General features: G+C 44.6%; 2 protein-coding genes across 5 annotated transcripts; one reads left to right on the top strand and one right to left on the bottom strand.

Moving 5' to 3' along the window:
- Positions 1-584: 584 nt before the first annotated feature.
- Positions 585-10,357, top strand: PHYHD1 (phytanoyl-CoA dioxygenase domain containing 1). 4 transcript variants are annotated; one of them, XM_059865494.1, is made up of 13 exons: positions 585-803; positions 2,390-2,596; positions 3,415-3,573; positions 4,069-4,144; positions 4,263-4,310; positions 5,671-5,726; positions 5,907-5,969; positions 6,075-6,096; positions 6,450-6,578; positions 7,095-7,211; positions 7,358-7,484; positions 7,843-7,932; positions 8,946-10,357. In XM_059865494.1, exons 2-13 carry the CDS (start codon positions 2,564-2,566, stop codon positions 8,974-8,976), a joined length of 951 nt encoding a protein of 316 aa, XP_059721477.1. In that variant the 5' UTR covers positions 585-803; positions 2,390-2,563; the 3' UTR covers positions 8,977-10,357. The 4 variants fall into 4 exon arrangements, with proteins under 4 accessions (XP_059721477.1, XP_059721476.1, XP_059721478.1 ...); XM_059865493.1 differs by lacking the exon at positions 585-803 and adding an exon at positions 860-1,095; XM_059865495.1 differs by lacking the exons at positions 585-803; positions 8,946-10,357 and adding exons at positions 862-1,095; positions 8,422-8,939.
- DOLK (dolichol kinase) lies at positions 9,757-12,153 on the bottom strand. Its single transcript, XM_059865491.1, has one exon. The coding sequence runs from the start codon at positions 12,151-12,153 to the stop codon at positions 10,582-10,584; it is 1,572 nt and encodes a 523-aa protein (XP_059721474.1). The 3' UTR covers positions 9,757-10,581.
- Positions 12,154-13,072: the final 919 nt, after the last annotated feature.

Below are 13,072 nucleotides of genomic sequence, written 5' to 3'. Positions count from 1 at the left end.
GGCCCCACTTCAGACAAAGAACGTAATCAGGCTTTGAAACTGGTGAGTGGGAGTTCATAGTGCTGCTTATTGATGAGTTTTAATGAAATGCTAGACTGAACAAAGTGTCCCTTGTCATCTAATGCTCATCTGGACCTCAGCTCCTTTTGGCTGGTTTACCTTTTGGAGGACTTACCTGGTCTTTGAGGAGCTGAGGAAATCATGCTTCCTTTGCTCCTTGTTTCTCATTAAATATTCTCTCACTTGTTGCTGGAGAGGTGAGGTAGTCCAGTGGAAAATTTTCTTCCTTGATAACCCTGGCAGCTCCACAGCAGCAGTTTTGGTGTGAGTGCTGAGCTGCTTGAGCTGGCTTGGCTCCAAATGGCTTCAATAGGAGCCCTTACTGGGATAATCATGCCAGTCCAAAAGGCATTTGAAACACTTGATCTGCACCTTTCCTACAGACATGGGCTGGGCTTTGGCAGCCTCCTATGGAGCTTGCCAGAAGTTTTCTTGCAGAGCTGGCAGGAGAAAATGCTGAGTCTGCAAAAAGAGCTCTTGGAGGGGGAGGAAGGGAAGGAAAAGGAGCCATTTCCCAGTTTTGTCTAATACTGTCAACCTTTCTGTGTAAACTTATGGGGAGAGAAGGCTTTGCAAAGTAGCATCCTTCTCTTTGACTTTTTTTGGGCATTGTGTGGCTGCAGTGGTTTTTCTCTTGCTGGAAAGCTCTTTCTGAGCCTCAAAATAGGGGCATGGCTGGAACAGGAGGACTCCTAAGGACAGACATGGAGAGCTCCTGGAACCAGGATGGGTTTTATCTCCTGGTAGGTGCTGCATTGTTTGCTGTGATCTGCTGTTTATATTGCTCAAAACATTCCATGGAACAGGGAAACTGTGGTTTGCTGCTGTGGCACGAACCAAAACAGCCCCTGGAGTCATCGTGTGTGCGTAAGCTGGGGAGTGGAGAAGGTGACGTGATGAAGTGCTGGTAAAAACCACCGTGAGTGGGAATGAGGAGGACATGACACCACAGTGACAGAGAGGGACTGAGGAGTGGCCTGGGAGTGTTTTCCAGGAGTGTTTCTCCAGGATTGCTGCCTCCTAGGGAGGGGTGAGGTGGGTCACACAATCAACTTGCAGGCAACAGCCTACAGCTGTTTTGTTCCCCCACAGGTCATGCATCTTCCTTAAAAACTTTTCCACTCCATCAGTTCGTGAGGGAGTGTTAAAAGGAAGTAAAAAAAAAATATTCCAGTATTACATTCTGGAATACTGGAATATTTTTTGAGTTTTGCAGCATTGGAGACTGATTTTTTTACTTTTTTTTTCCCCTCTCCAGGTTTGTAGTCCAGTGATTAAAGTCTCTGGTAGAATTTAGCTTTTTAAACTACTGAATTCATATCCTCCTGTGTACAGGGAAAAGCCTGAAAAAAAGTTAAACCCCTAATTTCCTCTTTATTAAAAAAAAGGAAAGTTTTAGTAAGGTGTGGAGAGATTTTACCCACAATTCCCTTACAGAACAGAAAACTTATTTTTTCAAACAACCTCTCTTTAAATGGATTTTCAGCTGCTAGGATGTAAACACTTTCCTGTGAGCATTTTGCATTCCTTCCTTTTGCTGGGTTTTCCTTTGGCTGGGTGAGTGATGCAAGAACACGCCCCCATGGTGTTATTTTTGTGAAGTGCTGCTGCAAGGGTGTTTTCGGTGTTTCCTGTAGGAGCCAAACACATTTTCTGCTGGAGAGAGAAACCTTCCTCAGGGATTCCCGGTGGGAGGGATGTGTTGGCTGGGAGCGCCACCACTGGGCTGGCAACTGTTCTTCCCTCTCTGCCTTTCAGACCCACTTTCTGCATTTTTGCTCTCTGGTTTGAACCTTGGGTGGATTTGGCTTTGCTTATTTGTAAATATTACCTGGACTTCTTGAGCTGCAGGAGAGTGAACAGAGCAAGTGAAGGTGTAAATTACCAAAAGCAGCTGTGAATGAAAATAGCAGAAGTATTCTCTATGGGTTTGACCAAACCCTCACTGAAAGCCCTTAACCACATTTCAGTCTGTCACCTCCTGGGCTGGGGAGCCCTTTCAGGGGATATGCTGAAGTGCTGGCAGGACTCACTGGCTAAGCAAAAAGGGCTCTGTAAGACCTTGAATCAGTACTTTAAATTTGATCTAAGACATCTTGATCTTTTCTTCACACTTGAATCTTATTTTAACCCTCCTTATCTTACTTACCCTTGTAATTACCAGTTTAACTGCCCTATTTTTAAATCTGGGTTATTAATTAAAAGTGATTCCTCCTTGGAGCTCAGATGTTCATCAAGTCTGTGACTGCACTTGAATAGAAAATTTGTGTGTGCTTTGTTATCACCAAGATCCAAAGCAATACTGTGAACTCCTGAATGTTCCTGCCAGGAGCAAAGAACTGGCAACGGGGACAAAAATCTTTGAGCTGTGCAAGAGTCCAACTGCCCAGTGCTGGCTTTTATCACATGCTGGGACAAGGATCACGTGGAGAGGCGGGGAGTCAGCCCTGCAGAGCCAGGTGGCATCGTGGTGTTGGTGCTGGGATCTGGAGCTTCTGCCCCGATGGCATCGGTGACCCAGCAGCAGATCCAGAAGGTAAGGAGCAGCTCTGCAGGGAGGGAGCGTGTCCAGAGTGCAGTCAGTGACACAGTGTGTAAGATTGAGTCACTGCTGGTTAACCTGGCAGCAGGTCTAGCCAAGATCTGCTTTACAAACACTTTATATTCTCCTCAGCTTCTTCTATTACATTAATTTTAGTGTGTGACTGTCATGACTACAAACTCTTCCGGGGGCAGCTTGTCCTACAGAGCTCTTGGAGGGATTTCCTCTGTGCCCCTTCTGTCTGTGTTGCTCAACTCTCATCCCTGAACTCGAAATCTTCCTGGCAAAGGATAATCTCCAGGGTATTCTATATAAAGAAACTGAGTTCACTGCCAGCAGAGTTCATTTTGTAAAGGATTGTGTAGTGAGCTGTGAGAAATCACCCAGGGATTTTTTTTTTTTCCCTTGGAGAGAACAAAGCTTTCCAGCTTGTAAAGGAATCTTACTCTGATTTGGCACACAGGCATGACTGCCCTGTTTGTGTTAGTGGGCTTGGTAGTTTAATGCCTGCTGGTTACAGGCCTGAGATAAGATATCCTTGAGGCACAAAAGGCTCTAGTGATGAGGTCTTCTCTGTTTTGTGTAGACTGAGGGATTGAAACAGATTGTTCTTAACTGTTTGCCAGTTCAGACTCTTAATTAATCTTTTGCAACAGAAATCCCTACTGAAATTAAAAATTTAGAACATGCTGCCTGGCTGCAGAGCTGGAGCTGGGATGCTTTTCAACCTCTAAAGGGCCAGAACTGCTTTTTCTTGCTTTGTGCTGCTTCCCCCGAGGACTCTGGGGACGAGCAGTCACCCTGTCTTCCAGTTCCACAAGGATGGCTTCCTTGTCCTGGAGCAGTTTTTCAACGCAGAGGAGTGTGACAGCATGAGGAGCCAGATCCAGAGGATCGTGGCGGAGATGGAAGTGCCGCCGCACTGCCGCACCGCCTTCTCCACCAGGGAGGAGGAGCAGCTCCAGCAGCAGGTACCGAGAAGGGCAGGGCTGCCCCCCTGGAGAGCTGGGAAGAGGGAGGGAAAAGGCAGATTGCTGATCAGGGTTCCTTCTAACTGCACATAACACCGGGAGAGGAATTTGTTCTCCAGCTTTCTGCAAATGTTTGCTGGGGTCTTATCAAGAGTCTTATCAATGTGTGGCTCTGCTGTGCTTTCAACCCCCGGTGGCCACAAGCAGCTCTCACAGATCACTTTGGAAATGTTCTCCAGACAGAAAACTTGGTATTTTCCAGGCAGCTAGCAAAAGAAAAGCGAGGGTAACTTCTATGTGGAGGTTCTTGTAGAGCCCTGATCAGCACAAAGACCTGTAGTGCCGTGGAAAGCCTTTTTATGAGTGATTTTTCACTGTTTTGTTTATGCTGCGGCTTGGTGGGGAAAAAGATGCAGGTGAGTGTTAATGCTTTGATTGAAAGTTCATTTATGTTTTTACAAGGATGCTGTCTTTACTGGGCTCTTATCCCTGCAGGGTAGCTCGGATTATTTCCTAACCAGTGGAGACAAGATTAGATTCTTCTTTGAGAAAGGTGTTTTGGATGAGAAAGGTAAGCCCTGGCCAGAGGGGTTAGGAAAAGGCTGAGTTGAGGGATCAGGAGCCAGTTTCCAGCTCAAGGAACGATTCCTGCTTTTCAGATAATGTTAAATTATGGTTTTGTTTTGTAGGTAACTTTCTAATTCCAAAGGAGAAGTCTGTCAGCAAGATTGGCCATGGTATGTTTAAAGGATGGGGTTTGGAGAGGGATGGGCAAAAGAGATGTGGTTTTCAGACATGAGGATTTCTCCAGACCTACTCACTGTACATAACTGTCTCTGCAGTTCTCTCCATGCTGCCCCTCGCTCTCTGCTCTCAGAGGACTGGATCTTCTGTTCCAATCCTTTTCAAAAACCCCTTCTCAGAGGTTTTTCAGTGATGAATAGCTCAGAGTCACTGACATGCAAAAGTTTGGACTTCAGCCCTTGGCTCTTTTATGTAACAGATTTGCTCTAAAAATTTACCACCTGAGACTGGTGACATTCAGTACAGACCAAACTCTCTCTTATGTCCTGTGCTGTGCTGGGTTGCTGATTTTGAAGCTGCCCTCCCTCCTGTGGTGTCACCAACACTTTTTCTTTACCCTTACAGGTCTGTTTGACCTATTTATTCTCTCTCAGTTCCTGGACTAGCATTTTGATCCCATTTGTTTTCCAACAATACATGGAAAATGAGAGCAGGATTCCCTGTGCCTGCAAATATGAACTTTGCTCAGACTAAACTTCACTACAGTTGGAAATTCAGTACTAAGAGTTCTTTTTCTTTGGTTTTCTCACAAAAACACTCTCCTCTTCCCAGGCCCGCTACCATTCTGTCACACTTCAGCTTTTCCTCAGGGGAAGTGAAAACAACTGTAGATTCCTGCTGACCCAGCAACTTAAGAATTCAAAAGCCTACTGTAGTCTTATTTTCTGTAATTACTCATTTTGGTCAAGTCTCATCTCTTGCCTGGGAGCAGCTCCTACTGGACCTGAGCATGTGTCCTCGTGGCAAATCTGATCAGGATAAGCTGGAGAAACAACTCTGAGTCTTTGCTTTGTGGATTTGTCAGAGCTGGGTTGTAGCAAGAGTCTACACAAACACTCTGACCTGCTGGCTGGGGTTCTCTGAAGGGCACCAAAGATGAGCTCTAGCTCCTTTTTGCAGTACTTCACTTTTCTGGTAGGTCTTAAGAGTGTGTTTTTAAATGATGAATTCACCCATGTGTCTCAGGGTCATGTGTAATGGTTGTCACTTATGTAACATTATACTGAATCACATAATATTCCATTTTGTTCACTCTGTTGTACACTGGCTTTTATGTGTGTGCAGTTTGTGGCCAGGGAGTGATTATATTTATGGTCTTTAATGATGACTGTACAACCTGTAAGTGTCCTATCACCTTAGGTGTTGTAAGTCACATTTATCCATCTTGGGAGGGATCAAAGTTGCTGGCTGCAATTTATCCTGCTTGGCTGTGGTGTCTGCAGCTCATCACTGAGAGCTGCCATGTTCCCTTCTCTTTCTGAAATCTTGTCTGAGCTTTTTCTTTCCCCTTAGCTCTACATGCTTATGATCCTGTCTTCAAGCAAATCACCCACTCCCCCAAGGTGCAGGTGAGCTGTTATTGCTTCCTAGGATGGCCCTGGGGAAAAAATAAATTGCAGAGTAGTTAATTTTTGTTTTCTACACTCCCAGGGGGAGTAATTTTGTCAGTGAAAGGAAATTTAAATATCTTCAAAGAATAATGCTAAATAGTGTGCAGAGAACATAAATCTTGGAAAATTTTCTTGCAGGAACTGGGAAGAAAACTAGGCCTTGAGAGACCAGTAGTTGTGCAGAGCATGTATATCTTCAAGGTACAGTAATTCAAGTTGTCTTGTCACTCAAGAAATAAGACCCTGTTAAGTGGGAAGCTGTGAAATTCTTCACACATCACTCTTTTTTTTTTTTTTTTTTTGCAGCAACCTGGCATTGGTGGTGAAGGTGAGATTTGTGTTATCTCTATATCACACTGCAGATAATGCTCCTTTAGGAATATTACCAGGGAAAAGGCTCAGAATCAGACTTAAACCTGTGAGTTTGGCAGGTCCAAACCTTCATAAAATAGTCTTTGAAATCCACATTTTTTCTGAAAAGTTTCTACGTCATATGCAGCTTGAACAAAGAGCTGTTTCTACATTTGCAGCAGGCTAAGAGGTGTTATTTTTGTGTAAGGTTTAAGGTGTGTGATAGGTGGGTGGGCAGGGGAGGGCTCTGAGTCAGGGAGATGCAACCCTGAAGTCCTTCTAGAGGAACTGAATCCCAGTGAAGACCCCAATGACAGTCTCTTCTTGCAGTGACACCACACCAGGATGCCAGTTTCCTGCACACGGAGCCCCTGGGCAGGATCCTGGGGTTCTGGATTGCCCTGGAAGATGCCACACAGGAGAATGGCTGCTTGTGGTTCATCCCTGGCTCTCACACCAGTAAGAGCATGTGCCTGACCACTGCTGGTCACCAGCACAGTTCTGCTTTTCCCCACCTCTTGAGCACACAGGGCAACTTTAAACTTCTGCTCACCTAGATGTTCACTCAGTGAGTGTAATCATAATGCTCTTCAGATTTTAAGCTATTCATTCCTCAAATCCTGAGCCAGCTATACTTTACCTCATGGTTTATGATCCTATAGAAAGCACAAATGGACCAAAGTGGTTTTGCATAAGTGTGTGACTATTTGTGTTCCTGAGGGTCTGTTGCAATGCACAGAAGGGGCTAAAAAGGCAAACAAAAGGCACCTGTTTTCTCTGTTTCTGCCACAGCTGGAAATCCTAAATCTCTACTTAATAAAAAAGACCTCACCCAAATTACTAAGGAAAGTGTGAATATAGTAATAATAAAGTTCCTATCAATGCCAAGAGAAATCACTGAAATTGTTCATTTGCTGTGCAGAATGTAGCCAGATGTTTAATTTTTGTGTGTTTGCTTATTCTGTGGATCTGCAGATGGGATTACCAGGAGGATGGTCCGTGCAGCTTCAGGTGCCTCAACGTGTGTGGAGTTTGTAGGCTCAGAGCCAGCCTATGATGACAAGCAGTTCATACCCCTGCCCATAAGGAAAGGTACAAACAGCCCCAAACGTGGTGCTTCACAGCTCAAGAAAACACAAGGGAGCTAAAATCATATTTTAACCCTGTACTTTCCCTCTCACTGGAAAGCCAGAGCTCATCTTTTGGAAAGCAGCAGTCCAGGTGATTCTTTCCCACAGGTGGACTCATCCTCATCCATGGTGAGGTTGTCCATAAGAGTGAGCTCAACAGCTCGGAGTCTTCTCGCCACGCGTTCACCTTCCACGTGATGGAAGCCAAGGGCACCACCTGGAGCAAAGAGAACTGGTAAGGTTGTGATCCTCACCAGTGGCTGAGGAAATTGAAGCCTTTCCAGTGCAATAGTTGGATAACTGCTGGGGGTCTTGCCTGTACAGTTTGTTGGTAGTGCCTCAGCTGGTGTTGATTTTGTACCTGCAGAACTGGAATAGCCTCTGAAGTTTTGCTTTTTCCTCTTCTTTACTCCCTAGGCTCCAGCCAACTCCTGAACTCCCTTTTCCATCACTCTACACTTGAAGTTAGTGACTGGCTTGTGGAGTCAATAGTTGATCAATATTCCTTCTTGATTGTTCATTCATGGTCTCTTTAAAAACAACCTTTACTAGATCTGCTCTCAATCTTAATTTATCCTCCTCCTCAAAACCAGGACCATTATCACAGCCCAAAACTGCATAGACAGAAGCTTCTACTGCAGCAGGAGCCCTGCCAGTATGAGAGTAGTCACCCAGTCCTTTCGGTAAGGAAACACCTTCAGTCTTGAAAACAAACCAGTTAAGACCATTGCACCTTGGCTGGGACCACTTACCAAACACTTCTCCTTGCAGATACTCAGTATTTTCTTGTGTTTAAGAGCTTAAGTGCATTTCTTGGCTGGTTGACTCCAGCAATGCAGGTGAACATGTTGTGGGGAGAAGTTTGATTTTCACCCCTAGTTTTCTGTCTTATTGTTGGAATAACAGTGATTTAAAACAATCTTGTTGTGGGTGAAATGAAGCCAGAGGTCTGCTTTTTATAGTCAATCTTCTAAACAATCCTGGCAGACAGTAGCTGAGTGTTTTATCTCTTGAGTGTGATTTAAAATACAACAATTTTTAAAGATTCATGTTGAAATGATGGAAACAAAGAACCTCAATCAAACTCTTTACACTTAAATAAAAAGAAATTCTTCTTTTCATCTCCATCATCTTTTCTTTGAGGAAGACACAGTGTGACCTTCTTCCCACAGGTGGGGACAGTGCTAAATTGTCTGGTGAGCAGCTGGAACTCTCAATATGCACAATAATGATTTCTATCCCCAAAACCTCAAACCAACTTACAGCAGGGAATGTTTGGAAATGCAAGCTACATCCCAGGCAAGCTCCAGCCTGTACCTGAACTGAACAGAAGCTGTGTAGGTGTGATTTCACCAGCACTGGTGCAGTGGCAACCTGAGACAGGAGCCCAGTGTCACCAATGCAGGAATTGTATCAGAGTAACCCTAAGGCTGCTGAGGGCCGTGGTAGAGTGGACCCAAATCTTACTGACTCATCCCTTTCAAAAGTAAATTGGGGAGCTGGGTCATGGCAACAGCAGGAACATTGAATGCAAAGTTTGTGCATTCAAAAACTACCTTTCCTACAGTTTGTTTGATAGTTGGAAGCAGGGTGGAAGGAAAGTAAATTTCTCTACCTCTGGTGTCATTTATGACATCAATGGTAAAGGCTGTGGCTTGTGACAGAAGCAACTTAAGTTTTGTCTATGTCTTTCCAGGAGAGGAGTTAATAATTTAGAATTCTGCTGAGGAGGAGGATTTGTCCTGACTTGCACCACTACCTGCAGTGTGCAAAACCATCTACTTCAAGTGCAGAAATAAAATTAAAAAATCTGGATTGATTGGCAGGATTTCCTGTTAAACATGAAGGAAACAGCCCAGCAGTTGTTGGGTTTCCTACAGAGTATCTGACAATTTACTGTGTTAGTAACCAGCTCTGGCATCCTCAGGAGAAGCAGCACCAAATCCCAGGAGCCCTTCCCAGGCAGGAGGATGAATTGGGCAATGCTGCTTCTCAGCTATTCCAGTCCTGGCTTGTTGCAGGGACACACAATTTTGGATTCTGGAGCCAATTCTGCTGACTCAGGGACTGGTTTCACTCCCCCCCTGGTCTTAGGCTCCTTCCCAAGGCATGGTCTCAGAGCTACAGGCCTGCAGGACAGTGTTGTGTAAGGTACCTTGGACTTCTCCCAGACTGTTCCCAAAAGTGAATTTAAAAAGAGTCAGAAGTGAACTTCATGTTGCAAACTAGAAGCCTGGGATGACAATCTCCTGCTTGGACACATCCCTGGAGACAGGAAGGACACCTCTGTGTTGTTCTAATGGACACTGGGCAAAACAGTGAGAAGAGACTGTTGATACAGAAGGGTTTCATACATAGAAATGAAGTTGGTTTTTTGGCCACAAAATTGTAGTTATAATTTTAATTACATGGATGGAATTCAGTAGCTTTAGTCAATTTGTTGATAGGAGTATTTTTATACATTATTTGATTAAACATCTGGCTGAAAAAATGGAAAAGTAGGAAAGTGTAATAGTAGAAAATTTTATTGACTTCAACTGATTTTTCTGCTCTCAGGAGTAATGTGTAATTAGTTTTATCTGTGACTTTGCTTAATCCCCCCCCCCCCCATATTCATTCCAAATTAATTTGGAGATTAAATCTTGAGAAAGATAAAACATTTTCCTTGCTGAAGCAAACTAGCAAACTTCAGGGCTAAAGATTCACTGTTCTTATGAGTATGGTCTGGAATGAGCAGTGTCTGACATCCCCAAACCTTAACCCTGGATAACTCAGCTGTGGCAGCTGCTGATTTTGGAGTTGTGTTTGTGCATCGTGGTGTGGTTTTGACTCCTGCTGATGAGGACTGGACATAGCTGGACACTTGTACCTGGTTCCTCTGCCCCCCCCTTGTTATCAAACATGCTTTACATCGTGCTTATACAGAAATGAGAGTTCACACATCAAACACAAGACATGGGACTCGGTACAGAAAACAAGGTACAGTACAGAGGTATCAACATCTGAGAGACCTGCTTGTTTATTTTGTCCTCTCTAATTGACTTACCTCTTCTTCCTCTGCTTCCCTTGGGTACCCAGAAGAAACTTAAATTGGATTATTAAACACAAGTGCTGTTTTTATCAGTCATGTTTGTTGCTGTTAGAACATAAATCTGTCTATTTTTGATGGGTAAAAACAAGACCAAATCAAAACCCTTATTTTAAATAAGTCTTTTTCATTTCTGTTTTCAACAATTTTCTCTGCTGTACCAAAACATCAGCTTTGAGCTTTCATTAAAGTGCATTTTCTAGTACCTTTTTCTGAGAAGGGAGAAAACTCTGTTCCTGTGCTTCTATGCCATGAGCATGATCTGGAGGTAGAGAGGCAACAGCAGATTATCAATTTGAGTAGTGTAAGCTTCCAAAAGAGAAACCAAACTCACAGATGCCAGAATCCAGGCATAGCTGGAATTCAGATTTACACTGCTGTCAAAGATCAGAATCAGAGCCACAGCAATGATCTGGGCAAAAATAGCTGTCATTGTCCCTTCAAAGGTCTTCTTTGTTCCTGGCCATTTGATTTCCCCCAGTGTACTGCCAAAAACAGAGGCAATGGTGTCTCCTACCCCTACTGCCAACACCCCAGAGTAGGGGACCAGTGCTCCTGCCCCGGCCAAGGTGCCTTTAGGAGCACAAGATCTGGGAAACAACCACACTGGGAGGGACATGCCAAGGAGGAGATAAATATGAGTCAAGATTAGAGGTCCACTGTCTCTTTCATCCAAGAAGAGAGAGAGCAAATGCCTCAGGGTTTGTCCAAAAGGTTTGATCCTAAAGTAGCGAACGTACTCTAAGAAGATAAACACTGCCAGACACAGCACTGCAGCAACATAGAGGAGCTGGCGGTCAAAAATGAGTCCAGGAACATAAGTAGCTACAACAATGAAGTGGAAATATTTCCTGGTTATAGTGGAGGCCTGGTGTTTTTTAGATTCAGATGATCTCTTGGCGTTCTGGTAGAAAACCACACCACACGCTGAGGCAGCCAAGAAAGTCCAATACACAAGGAGGTAAAGTCTTGTCTGTGTCTGAAACAGAAACTGGAGCAGCCAGAACAAAGGGTTCCTCCGTATCAGTCGGTACAGCCAAGGCATGATGACCCCTAAGCCTAACACTGCTGTCATCATGTGGAAAAACATGGAGGAGATCCACGTGCCCGAATCCATGAAAGTGAAGAGCACAGTGAAAAAAAGACCAAGAAGAACAACTCCGACAACTGCTACCAGGAGGAAGAAATCAATGGGATCCCCTCTGCCCTCAACTACGTTCAGTGAGCGTTTAATGAGCTGATTGAGAACAAAACTTACACCTCCGAGAACCAGCAGCGCTTCGCCGGGAGTGAAACATCGAGGCAACAAGTACAGCAAGATCATACTGAGGTAGACGAAAATGAGCAGCACTTCTAGAACCTCTATCACTTCTGAGACAGTCAAGGAATGTTTCATGGTGTAGATAATTACACTGCCAGCAACACCAGTCAGGATGCAGGTGTTGGTTGGCACGGGTTTGGTGATGCCAACTGCCAGGACGGACAGGAAGAGCGCCAGCAGCATTCCCGTGGAAGCCACGACAATGCCGAAGCGCTCGAAGTAGACGATGCCGGCAGCCCTGCACCTCTCCTTCATCACCACCCCCAGCAGGGGGATGACCATGCTGGCGGGCAGCAGGCCGCTGTTGGCCGCCCCCCGGAACTGGAACACGGCCCCCCCCTGCTGCAGCAGCCGGTCCCATTTGAACTGGGTGTAGAAGGCCTGCAGGGCCAAGGCCAGGGCGCACCAGGAGAAGCGGTCCCAGACCACGGCGTGCACCGACAGCACCACGCCGAACACCAGCAGCGACTCCACCAGCACTGCCTTGTTGAACATGATGCCAGCCCAGCCTGCCTCAAGCTTGCAGAATCTCAGGAGGCCTGGTGGGCTCAGTTGTCCATTAGGAAGAATTTCCTTCTGTGCTACTGCAGTTGCTATGAAAAAAAAAACAAAAAAGCAATTAAAGCAACTGCTTGGACAGCTGAAGTGTTTGCACAGCTATTTGGTTCTTAAAGTCAATTTAAACTGATAGTTGAGTGCCAATTGCTAATGTCAACATGCAGATGATTAAGAAAAAAAAATAAAGAGGTGATTGAATCATGCACTTCACCTTCTCTAAGTGAAGGCTCACAGCCCACTGCTAGCTGCCCAGCAAATCAAACTTTCCTTTAAACTCTTGGACTGGAAGAAAAGCAGTTGAGATAATCAGCAACAGGCACATTTACCCTGTTAGGTTAAATCTCATCTCCTTCAAAGAACTGTGGGCATTGACAACATTGTGCAATTCCCACCAGCATTTATTGCTTTCTGGCAACCTTGATTCCCCTATGGATACATAATTTGATAATCAGCCATATGTAAACCTCTGCCATTACACTGGCACCTCTTCTGGGGTCTTTGAAGGTCTCAGGTTCTTTTTTTCTGTGGGAAATATTATGGCTGATCCAGCTGTGAAACAGGGGCTTACTTTATCCTTTCTGGCCCACCCTTAAGCTGATTAGCAGCAATTCTAAATTGTGCTAATAAATTCTGCTCGCCAAGTCTCATTGCCAATATCTACACCAGCTCCCTCATGGAAGGCCAGAAGTTTATTTAAGGTTCTTTTTTAGGTTTTCAGCTAGTGTGGAATGGTGATACCAGATTAGAAAGCTGACAAAGTAATAGCAATATTACTTTGGACAAACTATTACAATTTGTACTGTCAAACTTCCTTAGACAGTGTGTCTGCAGTGTTTAGATATTTATAACTTTGTAC

Source organism: Haemorhous mexicanus, chromosome 21 (assembly GCF_027477595.1).
Source record: "Haemorhous mexicanus isolate bHaeMex1 chromosome 21, bHaeMex1.pri, whole genome shotgun sequence".
Taxonomy (NCBI): Eukaryota; Metazoa; Chordata; class Aves; order Passeriformes; family Fringillidae; genus Haemorhous; species Haemorhous mexicanus.
This window is presented reverse-complemented; position numbering and strand designations above follow the sequence as displayed.

What these genes read in the sequence shown, in the direction of transcription:
- PHYHD1 (XM_059865494.1), top strand. Translation starts at nt 2,564, where the DNA reads ATGGCATCGGTGACCCAGCAGCAGATCCAGAAG. An exon ending in AGGAGCAGCTCCAGCAGCAG is followed by an intron (nt 3,574 to 4,068) that starts GTACCGAGAAGG and finishes TTATCCCTGCAG; the next exon opens with GGTAGCTCGGATTATTTCCT. An exon ending in CATCCCTGGCTCTCACACCA is followed by an intron (nt 6,579 to 7,094) that starts GTAAGAGCATGT and finishes GTGGATCTGCAG; the next exon opens with ATGGGATTACCAGGAGGATG.
- DOLK (XM_059865491.1), bottom strand. Translation starts at nt 12,153, where the DNA reads ATGTTCAACAAGGCAGTGCTGGTGGAGTCGCTGCTGGTGTTCGGCGTG.